Source organism: Lepidochelys olivacea (genome assembly GCF_965140295.1).
Source record: "Lepidochelys olivacea isolate rLepOli2 genome assembly, chromosome: 3".
Taxonomy (NCBI): domain Eukaryota; kingdom Metazoa; phylum Chordata; order Testudines; family Cheloniidae; genus Lepidochelys; species Lepidochelys olivacea.
In genome coordinates, this window is record NC_140413.1 from 12,174,170 (window position 1) to 12,191,805 (window position 17,636).

At 43.5% G+C, this 17,636-nt stretch overlaps 1 protein-coding gene across 3 annotated transcripts in view; it reads left to right on the forward strand.

Annotated features, from left to right (window-relative positions):
- Positions 1–17,636, forward strand: part of PKHD1 (PKHD1 ciliary IPT domain containing fibrocystin/polyductin) — a 433,326-nt gene that overhangs the window by 87,462 nt on the left and 328,228 nt on the right. For all 3 annotated transcript variants that reach the window (XM_084623857.1, XM_084623855.1, XM_084623856.1), the window contains exons 34-35: positions 7,023–7,236; positions 12,315–12,465. In XM_084623857.1, coding sequence (XP_084479983.1) covers positions 7,023–7,236; positions 12,315–12,465 — 365 coding nt within the window. The remainder of the gene's footprint in view (positions 1–7,022; positions 7,237–12,314; positions 12,466–17,636) is intronic.

Here is a 17,636-nt window from a genome sequence, read left to right on the forward strand (position 1 = left end):
CTCAGACATATGGTTGGAAGAGACCAACCAGCTGTTAACAATGTACAACCAGATCACATTAAAACCCATTGGGGAAATGTAAAATTAAATTAGGAAATCCAAAGAAGAAAAATACAGACTGGACTTTGTGGTCACAGGTGATGAGACAGCAGTATTGCTACTGGGCAGCAAGACTGTCTAAGCCAGGAACTGGATAAAAGTACAGTTCCAGAACATAATAAAAGGGGATAGCAAGATGACTAAGATACCTTGGATGATATTACCTTGGACTAGGAGATGATACAGAGGGTGTATCAAGATACGTTTCAGGGAGATGGACAGTTATATAGTGTTTATAAAACATAGATTGACACCAGTGTGAAGCCAGTTAAATTGCCAAAAAAGGGAAAGTACCCATTGCATTACTACAGCCACTGAAAGACAAACTGTAGAGCTTACAGAACTGTGGAATTATTCATCCTGTAGAGAAGAGCACAAACTGGAAAAGCAGTCTTGTGGTGGTAAGAAAGCCATCTGAAAAGCTGAGAATATGCATAGACCCAAAGACTTTAACCAAAGCTTTGAAATGGAGCCATTCCCCCCTGCCTACAATTGAGGACATATTAACAGATCTGTCTAAAGCGAGACTTCTTACAGAATGCGATATGAAACATGGATTCTGGCACATTAAACTGGATGAAAAATCCAGTTACTTGACAACTTGTGCAACTCCACTTGGGAGATACTGATGATTAAGGATGCCAATGGGAATCAGTTCGGCATCAGAGGTATTCCAGAGCAGTCTGACCCAAGTATTGGAGGGCTTGATGGGAACCTGGACAATAGCAGTTGTGTTGATAGTGAGAGAGGATGATGATCCAGAACACGCTCAATAAGATCAGGACTACACATTGCTACATTTTTTTTTACAGAGATGCAGAGAAAACAATATTAAATTGAACTTGGACAGTCTCAAATTGAGAGTAACTGAGGTGCCATACATTGAACATTTGTTGGCCTCCAAAGGCCTGAAAGTAGACCCAGAGAAAATAAGGGCAATTAGAGAAATGCCAAGACCCAGTGATGTTAAAGGAGTCCAAAAACTCCTGGGAATGGTCAGCTATTTGGGAAAGCTTTTCAACCATCTGTCTGAGATTTGTGAGATCCTGAGACAGCTGATACATTGAGACACCTCATAGGAGTGGACGGGTCAAAAAGATTATTGTCAAGTAAGTAAGTAAAAGATAATTGGGAAGGTTCCCATTTTGAAATATTACAACACAGATGAACCCCTGATGCTACAGTATGACACATCCAAGTCGGGCCCAGGAGATACCATGCTGCAAGGGGGACAATCTGTTCTATTTGCAGCAGTGCATTGTCCATGACAGAGAAGGGCTCTGCTCATATTGGAAAAGTTGTTAACAATACTCTTTGGAATGGAAAAAATTCACCAATACATTTATGATCACACTGTGGAGATACAATCTGACCATAAACCTCTCAAAAGTGTTTGGAGAAAGCCATTGCTCAATGCACCAAAGCACTTACAGTGGTTGATGATGTGACTGCAGTACTGCACAGACAGAGACTTGGTGTTGGTGGACCCCTTGAGCTGTGCATATCTGGCAGAGCCCTAGAAGGAGGAATCCATAGAGGCTGAGGTGGAGACAATAAATATAGTACAGTACTTACATATCTTGCACAAAAGGTTGAGAGAGGTACAGAGCAAGAAAGAATGCTTCAGACATTGAAACTCATGATCCTTCAAGGATGGCCAGCAACAAAAGACCACGCACCTAAAGAGATAACTCATCTCTTATCTGCAAGAATGTTATGTGCACAGAATGGCACTATGTTTTGGGGGAGAAAGAGCAGTTAATCTCATTCCTAAAAGCTGCTGGAATATGTACCAAGTTCATTCATCGGATCTGGGAATTCATGGTTGCTTAAGGCGAGCCAGAGAGACTATATGCTGGCCAAGAATGAATGAGCAATTATGAACGTTCATGAAAAAGTATGATGTACGGAGATCTTGGGAAGACCATCAACTGAAAGAAACTCTGTGGCAACATGAAATTCTAGAAGACCCTGGGCAAAGGTGGGAGTGGATTTGTTTACCTTTGAAGACAAAGGATACACAATAATTGTAGACTATTTTTCCAGTTTCTAGGAGATAGGCTTTTTACCAGACATGACTATTCTGGATCCCATATGGAAGATAAAAGCACACTTTGCATGGTGTGGGAAACTGGAAATTGTGTGTTCCGATAATGGATCACAGTTTGTTTCAGGAGAATTCTGGAAGTTCAATAAGGATTGGGATTTTGATCACATAACATCTTCAGCAGGGTCTCCTCGAAGCAATAGCCAAGTGGAATCAGCCATAAAAACTGCTACGAAACTGGAAAAAAGCAAAAGCTGCAGAGGCTAACCCATACTTAATACGACTAGATCACAGGAATTACTCCCTCCAAAAGGCCTACATTCTAATCTGGCCCAAAGACTGATGAGCCAGAGAATGAAGATACTGTTGCCAAGAAGCAGAAGGTTGTTAGAGCCAGGGTATGCAGGTGCTTCACATGGTGAACTACAGAAAAACCAACAGAAAAGACAAATGTGTTACTACAACAGATCTGCAAGAGGTCTGCCAGATCTGGAGCCGGGTGACAAAGTACATATACAACCATTAACAAAACAGACTAAGCTGTGACACAAAGCTACAGTGGTGCAACTAGGAAACCAACAATCATATAGTGTATAAATGGACAATGAATAGATAGTGACGCAAAACTAGGAAAATAAAACAAACCTCTAAGGACAGTCTGAACAACACACATCTTAGGGTTCTACAGCAGGAGGATCCCAAGCCAGAGCTGTTAGAAGCGGGCAATGTTGGGGCATACCAGAGGAAAGACAGGAGGAAGAGGGTGTTTTGATGGAGACTCCAGCAACACCAAACATAGAGATTGTGATTGACCAGACTGGAGGAAAACAGCACCAGGGAGGCACTATTGAACCATATTGTACTAGAGGAGAGTGTATTGTTAAAATACCTGCTTATCTGAGGGATTTTGTGTGATGGACTTCCAAATTGTACATGATATAGCTAGACAAATGGTTAAGGTGGTGAACACAATAACTGCAAGTATGACCAGCATCTGAAAGGAATACATTAGATTACCTTATCAGTTATTCCTGGGGCGTTTGACAATTTTCTTTAAAAGAGAAGGGACGTAACAATATGAAAGTGCTCGCAGACACTCTCATGCAGAATAGTGTTTCCTGAGGGGAATTGCTTGAAAGTGACACCTCCTGGGTAACTGTCTGACAGGCCATGAGGCTGAAGAAGCCATATTGTAAGCAGCCACAAAAAAACTAGTTTGTAAATTAACCCTGTGTTGGAGTGATATCTTGTAGGCCAGATGATCAAAACACAACAAAGCATAAAACAGCATAGCTGGTTGCTGAGAATCCGGGACTGCAGGAGCAAGTCCATCAGCTCTGTGCAGAGAACAATGTGCTTCGGGCCCAATCAGCCACAACACCCCCTGAGCCAGGACCTGTCATTGCCTTCCTAGAATGCTTCAATGGGGATTGTTGAAAATTTTGAGGTTTCAGGAACCAGTGCTAGCTCTTGTTCTTGCTTCACCCTCAAACACGCTCGTCTGTCCAGAGCAGGGGTCGGCAACCTCCGGCAGGCAGCCCATCAGGGTAATTCACTGGCAGGCCATGAGACATTTTGTTTATGTTGACCATCTGCAGGCACGGTCCCCTGCAGCTCCCAGTGGCCATGGTTCACCGTTCCCCTCAAAGAAGGGAATCAGGCTGGTCTGACGTGATCTACCTTTTGTAAAACTATGTTGTATTTTATCCCAATTACCGTTCACCTTTATGTCCTTAACTACTTTCTCTTTCAAAGTTTGTTCCAAGACCTTGCATATAACAGGCCTGTAGTTTCCTGGATCACTTTCCCCCCGTTTCTTAAAAGGAAGAACTATATTAACAATTCTCCAGTCATAGGTACAACCCCTCAGTTTACAGATTCATTTAAAAAACCCTTGCTATTGGGCTTGCAATTTCATGTGCCAGTTTCTTTGATAATCTTGGATGGAGATTATCCGGAGCCCTGATTTAGTCCTATTAAGCTTGTGTTTGAGTTTGACTTCGACTTCCACCTCACATATGGTAATTTCTGCCTCCATATCCTTGTTGCCATTAGCCATCCTGCCACTACTCATAAGCAACTAAAAACGGAGGTAAAGTATTTGTTTAGATGTTGGGACATGCCTACATTATGTTTATTCTCCACTCCATCCTCAGTGCTTAGTGGTCCCACTTCTTTTTTTTCCTTGTTTTCTTCTTATTTATATGGCTATAGAACCTTTTACTGTTGGTTTTAATTCCCTTTGCAAGGTCCAACTCAGCTTGGCTTTTGGCAGTTCTGACTTTATCCCTACTGTACGCTTTGTGACCTCCAAGAGGGAACTCTCCTTGCTGATCCCTCCCATCTTCCATTCCTTGTAGGGTTTCTGCTTTCTCTTACTCACCTGTTTGAGGTGCTTGCTCATCCAGCTTGGTCTGCAACCCTTCCTTACGATTTTTCCCCCACACTACCCATCGTCTCTCAAACAGTATCAAGACATTGATTACTCTCATCTCCACTTCATTACTCTGCCAATGACCATCACCCATTAGTACATTTTTAAACAAGCATCTTTGTGCTTTCTACCATGCTGCCTTTCACCTGTGGGAAGATTTCTGTGTAAAGTCTGCAAAGCCACCTCATTGTTCTTCCTAAAATCCTTCCTGAAAACTCTCCTCTGCCATGACGTCTGAAAAAACGTCAACAATGGTTATGCAGCTGGTGTACTTTGACCACTGCTCCTTATGCTGATCAGTATTTTCTCATTGCTACCTTATGCTCTGTCTTCATAGAATCATAGAAGCTTAGGGCTGGAAGAGACCTCAGGAGGTCATCTAGTCCAACCGCCTGCTCAAAGCAGGACCAACCCCAACTAAATCATCCCAGCCAGGGCTTTGTCAAGCTGGGCCTTAAAAACCTCTAAGGATGGAGATTACACCACCTCCCTAGGTAACCCATTCCAGTGCTTCACCACCCTCCTAGTGAAATAGTTTTTCCTAATATCCAACCTAGACCTGCCCCACTGCAACTTGAGACCATTACTCCTTGTTCTGTCATCTGCCACCACTGAGAACAGCCTAGCTACATCCTCTTTGGAACCCCCCTTCAGCTAGTAAGTCATATGCCCCAGCCCCCTAATAATTTTCGTTGCCCTCCGCTGGACACTCCAATTTGTCCATATTCTTTCTGTAGTGTGAGGCCCCCAAAACTGGACTCAACACTCCAGATGTGGCCTCACCAGTGCCGAATAGAGGGGACTAATCACTTCCCTCAATCTGCTGGCAATGCTTTTATCTACCTGTTGTCTCTTGTTTTATGCCTGGGTTGTGATAAACTCTGAGGCAGGGATTGCTTAGTTTATGTGTGTTTGAACTGGTCCTAGAACAATGGTATCCTGCCTAGAGCTGGGCAGAAAATGCTTTTCCTGTCTCATGAATGTTTTTTTCAGATTTTAGAAATTTTTCTCATCCCAACTCTGGATTAAAAAGTCAAAATTTCAAAAACATTTGCGAATTTACAATCTGAATTTTCTGGGGGGTCAATCAAGTGTTTGTGTTTTGATATTTCAAAATGGTCCACTTTCAACCATTTTTAATTAAAATAATTATTTGTAGTACAATTAGCTTACATTTTGTACTGAAAAGTCCTTTTGAACAATTTTTTTGTTTTGAAAACACCAGAAGGGGACAACTTGGAAATTTTTTTTTCAACATGTTTTTCAACTCAAGAAATTTGTCAAAACTGGCCCTTTCACGTGAAAATTTTCACTTTCAACAAATCGGCATTTTTAACAACAAAAAAGTTTCATTCAAAAATTCCCAACCAGCTCTGGTCCTGATCCCTGATGAGGATTTCTTAGGGCCATAGAAATACATACAACAATCACTGGCACAAGACCATCATTCCTTTCAGCTATTCATTGTTTGATGAGCGCTAGCCAGGTGAAGATCCTCCCAGAGCTATGTGAAACCCTCAGGGTTTCGAATGAATTTTGTTCTCTGGTTTCTATTCCTGTAGGCCCATAAACCTTTTTCCACCTGACTTTCAGCTCACAAAACCCATCCTTTAAAAAACAAACCAACCTCTTAAAGCAAATTAATAAACCTCCCAAACCCATTGAGTTAAAGTCATGTAAAGCCTCAAGTTTCAAACAGATTCCAAGCAAAAGCTCCAAATCCACTGCAAATCCATTCCTTTGAAAAGCCTGCAAAGCTTTGTTGATGCTTTCACTGAACCAGGGCTGAGCTTCAAATCTGCAATGAACTTTATCACCAGCCAACATTTCATGGTGAAAGGTTCACAGTCAGTTTGTGCTTTCCATCCCAACAGCTTTCCCCAATGTGAACCTAGGTCTCCAAATGGTGAAAGGCTAATTGCATTAGCCCACTCAGACCCCCAGTGTGTTGAGCACAACGCTCTCTTCATGAAGTGCAGATCCAGCCACGGGAACAATAGTGTCGAGATTGTTCAGCTGAAAGGGAACAATCAAGGATCTGAGCACATACAGTACTGCTGTGCTGAAGCAAGCAAACAATGGCCCATCTCCTACAGGCAGCAGTTGCGCCCGTCCCCTTAGCTAATCACTGGCTTGTTTTTGTCTCCCACAAGGGGTCACTTTATTCTAAAGAGCATCTGGATAGATACTGCACAAAGGATCATAATTATCCACATAGATAAGAGATCAAACCCAACGTGCAGAGTAATAAATAGATCATATTGATCATGAGGATGGAGGGTTGTGGTTCCCAAAGGGTTAGGTTGGGAAAATAATCATGACCCTTCTGCCATGGAAGGCAACAGCAAAACTCCCATTGACTTCAGTGGCAGCATATGGTTCTAACTTGCATCAGTGCCAATGTTTATGTGGGTGAGTATTTTTTTCCTTCTGTCTTTTCAGCGTCCTTAGCTGTTCTCTGTGGCCTGACCCATCCTTCAGAAGATTGCAGAGGAGCTGGGGCCGCATACATTCAGTGCGATGTCCATATCACAGCAGGAGCGTACAGCCTAACAGGAGCCAGGCCTTACATATACCTGTGTGACGATGACTCTCGGCTGGAGAACAAGACAAAAGTCAACTCATCCCAGCCGCTTTTTGCTGGCCTCTTTTTCAGGTTAGCCCTGACTCTATCCCAGAGCAGTGCGGGCCTGATGCTGCTCAGTGTCTCCCAGAAGACACTTAGTGTTTGTTTGCAGAGTTGGGCTATGGAGAAAGTGGATTTCTATTTCCTAGGTTGGTGTGTTCCACTGGGTTGTGAAATCCATTCAGCGTGCATATCAAAGCATCTGCCCCCCACATCTTTTAAAGCATTCAAGAGACCTCAGAAAATCCATCTAGTAAACAGCCTGCTTTGTTCCTCTTTAGATTTTAATATTTATCTTCTGATCCAAAGCAACATCTGGCGAATGCCAAGGGGGAAAAGATTAGTCATTATGAAAACCAGAAGGGATTTTTTCCCCCCTTCACCTCTCCAAAGAGATTCATGGGTAAAAAGTCACAGAGGATCTGGCAGGCTGTATGCTGTTTACTCAACAAGGGTGCACAGACAGTTACTGTAGCTTTAGACTTTGGAAACCATGGGCCAAATTTGCGGGTGTAAATTGGAACTACTCCATTGACGTTAATGGAACTATGCCAGTTTACACCTGCAAATAATTTAGTCCTATAAGGTTGTGGTGGGGGTTGGGAGTGGTGGACAGAAAAGAATAAGAGTGAAACTTTCCCATTTGTTTTTTTTTTTAAGTCCTCCTTCCTAACCAAATAGATAAACAGAACATAACCAGGTTATTGGCCCAAGATTTTCTGTAAAGTATGGGCCAAACTCTCAGCTGATGTAAATTGGCATCACTCCACTGATTTCAGAGGCTCTATGCTGATTTACACCAGCTGAAGATCTGGCCCCATGTTCTCCTGTTGCGAGATACAAGTTAATCAATGGGAGTTGCTTAAACCCTGTGGTGAGAGCAGCAGGCATTACAGTATGTATTTAACAAGGAGGACAAGACTGCCATTGTGCAAATGTTTTTCCAAAACCCGAAAACCACATGAAACTAGCCTGGTTTGAGGTTTCTGGGCTTTGAGTCTCCTCTTGCTCACATCAGTATAAATCAGAGTAACTTCCCTGGAGTCAGTTGATTTACATTTGTATAAAGTCAGTGCGGTCAGAAGAGAATCAGATTTCTTGGGGCAGATCCTGGAGCTATTACTCATTTACACCAGCTGAGGATCAGTGCCATTGTTTTTATTATTTCTGATTTACATAGCACGAGATTATTCTAGACGCTTAACAGACAAAAATAAATACATAGGGTCCTGATTCTTCTCTCCCTTATAGCTGGTCTGCACCTGGGTAATTCCATCAATGTGAATGCGCCAATGGCTCTATGCCTGGTTTACAGTGACATCAGAGAAGAATCAAGCCTACCATCCCTACTTTAGTGGGTTTGCCCACACAAGGCACTGGAGAATCAGGTCCTTAGTCAGGGCTTCAGTGTTTGGCTCATAGAATACAGAAAGGGAGAAAAGACCTTTGAGGTTATCCAGTCTCTCTCCCTGCCAACTCATATAGTTCTTTTATGGCATGCTTTGTCTAGTCTAGTTATAAATGTCCCAAAAGGTGGGGCTACCTTTATTTCCATCTCCATCCACCCAGCAGTGTCTATGTCACCGCTGAAGTCAGCTTAACTGCATCGCACAGAGGGTGAATTTTTTCACAGCCTGGAGTGATTTAGTTAAGCCAGCCTAACTTTGTAGTGTAGACCAAGCCTTCGTTTCATCCCATTACTGCAAGTTCACATCCCTGTTTACTATGCTAAATAGTTCCTCTCTCCATTTGGTGCTTATATAACACTGACAATCCCAGTCGTCCGTGGGCAGGATCAAACCTGGGGCCTCTGGAGCTAAATGCATGAGCTGTTAGCTAAGGCTGTAGAGCTGACTCAATCTCTCTCTCTAAGTGGTCTTGGTGCCACCTGATGGGACAGAACACCACACCCAGAAGGTGTGTGGGTTACATACTTCCTATAGTTGAGGAAGCATGTACTGAGCTTCAGAGACTTCCCAGTTGAAATCCTGGATGAGCCTCCACTTGTAATGCTGACAGACTCCAGTTGTTGTTGGGTGGGATTGAACCTGGGGCCTCTGGAGCTAAATATATGAGCCTCTACTTGATGAGCTAAAAGCCAGCTGGCTATTAGCTGAGGCTGCAGAACAGACTCAATCTCTCTCTCCAAGTGGTCTCAGTGCCACTAAATGGGACAGAAAACCACACCCAGGAGATGTGTGGGTTACACTTACACTCTTCCAATATTATAGATTTGTTATTCGAGCTGGTTGAGTGTTTCCTGACAAAACTTGGCTTGTTGGAAAATGCTAATTTGTGGAACCCGAAATTATGTGTGGGAAAGGGTCTGTTATGGAGAATCTCCCAATTCCAAAATTGCAATTTGTTGAAATGACCCATTTCAACATTTTCAAAACAAAAGAGTTTCATTTTCCTGTTCAAAATGACTTTGTCTCTCAACTTTAATTTATACTTTAAAAAAGGTTATAAATAAAAAGGTCACAATTTGAAAGAAAAGCTTCTGAAATTAATGAACCAAAAATTTTGATTGACCTGATCTGTTCTCCCCCCCCAATTATCTGTTTGTGAAAGTGTTCAATATTTTGACTTTTTATCCAGATTCAGGATGAGAAAAATATTCAAAATTGTGAAAATGTTTGTGGGACTTGATAGCCATTTCCTCTCCAGCTCTAATTGTTGTCTTCCTCTAGTGATTGATTCTTTTCAAACCCCAGTTTCACACTGGCTTCAATGAACTTACTCCTGACTTACACTAGTGTAACCATGAGGACTGTCTGATCTATGTGTGTTTTAACTCTTAGTGCCAAATCCAGCTTTCATTGACCAGAATGCAAGTTTTGCAATTGATGTCAGTGGGATCAAGATGTGACCCTTAACTTTCAGTTTGTCCCTCCAGCTCTGATTATTTTTGTTGCACTTCTTTAAGCTCTCCACTTCGTTAATCATTGTCCAGCAGTGAGGTGCTCAGAAATGAAGTAACTGTTACCGTTGTGGTTAACCCAGGACTATACAGAGTGTGTCCATTACCCATAAATTAATTCCCAATGTAAAATCAGATTAAACTCCCATTCCTGTCTCTTGCGAGAGCCCCATTGACTTCCATGCAAGCTGGATCAAGACCTTACTTTGTTTATAGCATTGGATATAGACATCTCCCCATAAAAATATTGGCAATTTAAAGGATACAGTTTTTCCTTGCAGCAGAAATTATGATGCAGTCTTGAAAGATACCCCCAGCCCACTGGATTACTGTACAGGACAAGAATAGCTCTCAAACTGTTGCTATCAAAAAGCTAATGCTGTTCCTTAAGACTGACTTTGTGTTGTTGATGTGGTGGAGGGAAAGATTTATTTATTTAAATAAATACAAAATCATTGTTAAAATGGCTCCGATAACAAAAACGGTTGGAGGTAACATGCTCTGTATTTAATATACCACCTATTGTGCTAAAAATGGCAATAAAACAAACATCCCCCAAACCCCTGCCATAGCTGATGTCTCCTTGCACTATGGCATGGTTTGAAAACTGCAGATTCATCAATTGGTTGGGATCAGGGTACTCCCAAGCCAGTGAAGGGCCAGATTTTCAGATGGGTTGATTTCACTTGGAGTAAGCCACTAACCCACTTTGGCACTTTTGTCAATCTGGCCCTAGGTGCATCGTAGAACAATGTAGTAGCTCATCTCTTTTTAGCCCCCCATCCTGTAAATTACATCAGCTTAAACCCTTACCTGTTATTTCTGAATTAGATACGAGAAAAGAGTTTGGTTGTCTCCATCCAAATTCCCAGGGAGTAGATACCCACATCGCAAAAACCACTGCCAAATAGACTGAATTGACTTAGCAGGCTTGATTTGCCATTTTTTTGTACCTTGTGTCACCATTTATAGCTGTGTACAATCGGTTATGATATGACCAATTCAGAGTGGTAAGCATTTTTGAGCGGGTGTAAATGACTGCACAAGGTGAAAGGGGGTGGAGAATCAGGCCCAGAGACTGAGTTGTCTTCTCTGGAATAGGTACGGTACCTGAAATAGGCTGCCTTTGAGTTGAGGTTGATTAGTGCTGCTGCCTGTATTGGGATGGGTTTGTGGATAAATTGGGGACTTCATTTTTCTGAAATCAGATCTAAATTCACGCACAAATCCACAAACACTGTCATTGAATTTTTTAGGAGAGAAGGCTGGGAAAGGGGGGAGAGTTGGGGAAAGGAATGCAAATTACAGCCAGACATGAAAATGGGACGTCTGCTTCCTGGGCTGCATCCAGAGCTCAGTTAAGTGAACTGGGAGGCTTTCCATTGACTTCAAGGGACTTTGGGTCAGACACTCACAGCTCCCCATAGTAAAAGCTACCAAAGTGAGCAGCTGTCAGCAGCAAGACCCAGTAAGAACACGCTTTACCTATTACCTTTGCTGCTCCTTCTTCTCTCTGTGTGACAGAAGCCTTTGGAGCAAGTGTCTTCGTATAACTGACACATATATCGAATCTGCTTAGTCTGGGCTGTTAAGTAAGTTTAATTAATTTACTAAGTTAATGTTCCAGTGCTAGCAACAAAGCATCATTGCAATCAGCTGGGGAGCAGGAATTGGAACCCTAAATGAGCTCATTTTTTCACAGTTGGAATTAGGGACCAGTTAGCCAGTTGTGTGGTTTTCCAATTTCTCCGCTTGCCCTAAGGGAGTAGCAAGTTATTCATTCCCCATTGCTAAGTGTGAATAAGAAAGGGGGGTGGGGGAATTCAGACAAACCCTACTCGGTGTATGCTTCCATCTTTGATTCTCTCAGTCCTTGTCTGCACTTACCTCCTTCCCTTGGTCCTGGAAGAGCATTTGCTAGCATTTATAACTGTTTTGTGAAGCTGAAAGGCATCACTGAGAGATCTTTACTGCATGTATTGTCATCAGGAGGGTTTGCAGATAAAGGGTGGGGGGAAACAAATAAACAATAAAAGAATGGAAACAAAATTACAGAAATTTGCAAAGTTTGACAAATGGTGGGCAGGAGTTGCCACAAGCTAATGGCTTGCAATGATTAATAAGAGTAAAAATAATTGCATTTCATTAAGATTGATGACACCCCATTTAACCTCCCTTCTCGTTTCAGCCCTAAAGTGGAAAGAGATGAAGTTCTCATCTATAATAGCTCCTGTAACATTACCATGGAAACTGAGGCAGAGATGGAGTGTGAGGGAGCTAATCAGCCAATTACCGCCAAGATTACTGAGATATGGAAAAACTGGGGCCAGAACACTCAGGTATAATCAAATCTTTTTTACAGACTGATTCAAACAGCTTAAAATTAAATTTGTAATATTGTGTACATTTAAAGGGGGGAAAAAACAATTTAGGCTGAGCAGTGGCAATATATAATATTAAATGCTCTCCAACTTTGAATAGCAGTTCTAATGCACAGCAGATGAATTAATGGTTAACTATGGTTAATCACATATTGATCAAATATAAATGAGGGCTGCCTTGTTTCCTTTAACTTCCTTTATAGCTTGTCTTTTTTTTTTTAGACTCTCTTTCTATGTATAAATGCCAGTTCTGTTCCTAATGTAGTTTTCCCCTTATCTACGTCCCTTTGTCAATGATCCCAGCTCAGGAGACGAGTTCTAAGTTTCCTTTGGAGCCTGAACACTAAGCAGTGGTTCGGCCCAAATAATCTCTTTTGCTGCATTTGTTTGTACCCATTTACTATTTGAAAGATGGGTCGGTGTGTATGAGAGAGAGAGAGAGAGAGAGAGAGAGGGAGAGTGTCCTAATCAGGGAACAAAATTTATCCCTTCTGCCCTTTTTAAAAACTCTCTCAATTTTAATTTTGCAAACCTGTGAGGCACTTTCTTGATCTCCCTTCAAAATCTCAAGGGTGTGAAGTGGTAGAGAACACTATAGATGAAACAAATTCATCATAGCTGCTGAAGTGCAGGTGGAGAGTGGAGAGTTTGGTAAATGTAAAATGTCTCCTCACCCTCACCCTCACCCTGAATGTTATTTGCTCGTAATTTCCCAAACAGACTGTATGGGGGTGTCAGGCTGTGTTCAAAGCTGCTGTTCTCATGATGGTGGGAATGGCAGAGCTGTGTAAGCATGTTTGCAACACATTGATCTGATTCACTTTGCATGTGCGCTGGTGTAATACAGGAGTAAGTCTTTTGGAGTCGGTTGAGTTATAGCCATGTAAAAACTGGTGTGAGAGGAGGCAGACCCCTCAATCCACTCAGCAACATCAGCTGTGCCTTTTATGCTTCATAAATCCTCAGATAAACAGAGTATCATGTAATCTACTGAGCATGGATGAGACCTAGAAAACAGAGGTCCTGTTTGCTCTGAGCTGATATTAAAGATTTTTGTGGTAACTTTTAACCCTGGCGTCCTTGGCTGAGATTTCCACCTCCCTATCATTATGCATTGTGCCATCCTCCACCCCAGAAGGAGCTGCACTGCCATGGCCTACTGATTCCTGTATGTATATAGAACCAAATTCTGAAGTCCTTATTGGGTCAAAATTCTCTGAATTTGGCCTGTTTGTAATGCTCTTTTGGATGAAGGGTGCAAGGGTTATTACTACAGCTGAATCTCTTAAAGTGATATTGTTACTTTTCACTCCCTTAAAACATTTTAATTTTGTTATTGCTCATTGTTTTAAGACTCAGTCGAGGCCCATAGTGTTGGCCTCTAGAAGGCTACATAAAACCTTTCTGTCCCTATTGATGATGTCCACTTTCATGTTGGCAACCATGTTTCCCTGGGCATCTAGCCCTTTGCGAGGGCCAGGATGACTCCCCCTTTTTGTCGTTCTGTTTACTTCCTCGGCTGTTAATCAGCCTGACTAATCATAATATCAGTAGCTTGCACAGCTAAGGGAAACCATTTTAGGTCAGCACTGCTGTGGGGCCAGCAGGGTGACCTCTTCAAACCAATGGTTGTCCACGTGGCTGCTACTCTTTTTATTTGTTTTTTTTCCCCTCCCCTAAATGAAATGCAGAACTCATTCCCAAGTGTATCATAAAGCACAGGCTACGGTGTATATGAGCTACTGGGGGCTACTGGATGGCATCACACCTGCTCCATGATGCACTCAACTGTGTGTCATAGACTCTGTAGTCCCAACACTGAGAACAGAAGGTTCTTTAACTGGAGTGCTTGAGGCCTGTGCTTTGGGAGCAAGAGGAGGATCCAAGTTCTGTCACCGCAAGTGGCTGTGCTGTGCAGCATAGTGAAAATCATGAAGTCCTGGATGGCTTGAACAAACCGAGGGGGGAGATGTGCAGAAACAAGAATGCTTGGGTTTTGGTTCTGCTTAATGAATCCAGTGGTGTTTTGGAAGTAAGCTTCATTTTATCAATCTCCCCCAAATTCGTGGGGTGATGGGGGGGAGGGAGTTCAGATAAATGGTTTTAATTTTGGTCCTTTTCTAGTTGACAGCATCCTGTTAAGATTTATGACCCACTGCAGCTTATGCATGCTTCATGATGGAGGTTTAAATCATGTCATGTGAACTGGCCTTGCCTTTCCACTGGAAATAATGGTCCCCAGCTTCAATACCAGACAGTAAAATGCATTAACAGCATCCTGTGTATTTGGATAATGGCACTATTAACAAGCAGCACAACATACCATAGCAGTAACAGGACTTTGCCGCTTTATAGTAAGACCTTACGCTTCCATTGCACCTTTCAATTGAGGATCTCAAAACACTTAGCAGATGTTGGGGCTGATCCTCAGCTGCTGGAAATCTGTGTAGCTCTACTGACTTCATGGTCTGCTGATGTACTCCAGCTGAGTATCTGGCCCTTTATAACAATTATCTTATTTATATTGTGGGGAATACCTAGATGCCCCAGTTGTGAACAGGGCCCCATTGTGCTGCGTGCTCGGCAGACACACAGTAGGAGACAGTCCCTGCTCCAAAGAACTTAGAATTTAATATGAGGCAAGATGCAACGAATAAGCGTGACAAACAGAGGCAGGGAGGAGAAGGAGGGCAATAAAAATAAGGTCATGAGGTTGCAGGGGTAGCTGTTAAACAATTTGGTAGTTCATGTTGGCTCCAAATATCTCTTTAGTGAGGAAAGATCATCTAGTGGTTAGGGTACAAGCTTAAAAGATTTGCATTCAAGTCCCTGCTTTGCCACAGATCTCCTGTGCCTTGGGTAAGTTGCTTAGCCTTTCTATGCCTCAGTTTCCCATTTTTAAAATGGGGATAATAGCATTGCCCAGCACCCTGCCTTACAGGGGCATTGCAAGGTGAACTACGTTAAAGATGGTGATGTGCTCTGCTATTATGGTGATGGGGGCAATGTAAGTGCAGGAGAGATTTGTAAAATTATTGGTAAATTAAATCAGCTGATCCTGCATGAAGCTGGGAGAAAAATATCAGGCATCCTTCCTGGAAAAAGCTTCAGCGTTTTCCTACCCGTTCTACTGATGCATAAGCAAAACAGTCATTGATTGGTTGACTCCGTGTAGGTGTCACAGCAGGGATGGCCTTGAAGAGGGATTTGATGTAGTCTTGGATGGAGTTCCTACTGATCAGCTCAAAAGGAGCATTCCAAGTGTAATGGGGTTAGGGGCAGGGGTATTTTAAATGGGACCCTGATCCACCCTAACTTATCTTGGTGGCATGAGACGCAACCTGTGTCTCCCTGCTCCCAGCATTACCCAGAGGAACAGGCTAGGTTTAGTTCCCTGCCTGTAGGACAGGTTGGGATAGTAACTCCAAAGGACTTTCTTCCCCTGATCTACCTAGTGAGACTACACCTGCAGGCCCCTGCCTACTGGGTCTCCAGAATACTCTGGGGTTGGGTTTAAGGCTGCAACCCAACTATCCTCCCTCCTGAGGGACCTCACCGCTGCTCGTGAGATCCCAGGACTGAGCCTGAACAATGGAAACTATGACAAAGAAGCTTCCAAATCACTTGGCGCTCTCTTCACGGTACCTCCTCCCCAGTTACTCCTCTTAACTGTGTCAGATCTATCTGTGAGGTGGAGCGCTCCTACTCACTACTAGACAGACTCCCAATAAGTAACATATCCCTAACTGGAGTAGTAACTTTATACTGAATTAAATTGTTAAAAAGGGTGCACATGCAAAACATCAAATCGAACAAAACAGATTTATCTTTCTCAGGAACAGCCTAAAAATGGGAGAAAACTTAGCAGGTTTCAAAATATACTAAGCAGTTGAAAGATGGTAAAATATACTGAAGCAATCCTTACACTACTTCCCACACCCAGATGGACAGACATGATAAAATATTTACTCTAGATGAGTACACACATACAAAAACACTTTTAACAGTAAGTGTCTCTTTTGTGGGGTGGTGAAACTTGGCTCTTTGGTTTGATGGTTCCAGAAGGGTATCTGATAGGAATAATGCCCTGCCCACCTGGTTATGGCTTCACTCAGATTTCCACACAAATGATCATAGCAGTGTTTTGAGCCCCCTTTCCTCTTTTTGTGCAAGCCCCAAGTCTTCTCCTACAGAGACCCTGGTTTGAAAGGTCACTAGATGCTGCTCCCCAGTATGCTTGAGTGAATGAAAGAGACCCATCTCCAAAGCGGGTGAATGCACCAGGGAAGCGGTAGTCAAGGGTAGGACCTCTGAGCTCCGCACTGCTCTGCCTGCTGCGAGGCAGGGCTACCGTCATCTGGGCTGTGCATTGCTCATACAGGGCTTTGCCCCAGGACTGAACCGGAAAATCTTCCGTACAACCAACTGCAGTTACCCCACAGTACTTGCCACCTTCTCCCTGGCTCAGGGGGTGCCAGGAACACCCCAAGCTGAAGCTGTTCATGGCTCCCTGTGCAGCTGATCTCAGGACTGTGTGGTGGCGAGTTACTCCACTCACTTGCCTTTGCTGGCTCTCTGTGGTTCTCTCTCGTTCCCTTATTGTGTGTCTCTGACCTCCCTGCCCATTCCCTACAGCTCCCCATCTCTGGTGCTGTTGTTCACTCACCTCTGCTGGGCCTGTCACTTGTTTAGTGCGTAGGGTTGCCAGGCGTCCGGTTTTTGACCAGAATGCCCGGTTGAAAAGAGATCCGGGTGGCTCTGGTCAGCACTGCTGACCGAGCCGTTAAAAGTCTGGTTGGTGGTGCAGTGGTGCTAAGGGAGGCTCCCTGCCTGCCCTGGCTCCATGCTGCTCCCGGAAGCGGCCGGCATGTCCAGCCCCTAGGCGCAGGGGCGGCCAGGGAAGCTCCGTGTGCTGCCCCCGCCCAGAGTGCCAGCTGTGCAGCTCCCATTGGCTGGGAACTGTGGCCAATGGGAGCTGTGGGGGTACCACCTATGGGTGTGGGCAGCACGCACCCAGCAGAGCTGCCTGGCTGCACCTTTGCCTAGGGTCTGGACATGCTGGCTGCTTCCAGGAGCAGAATAGAGCCAGGGCAGGCAGGGAGCCTGCCTTAGCCCCATGGTGCCGCCGA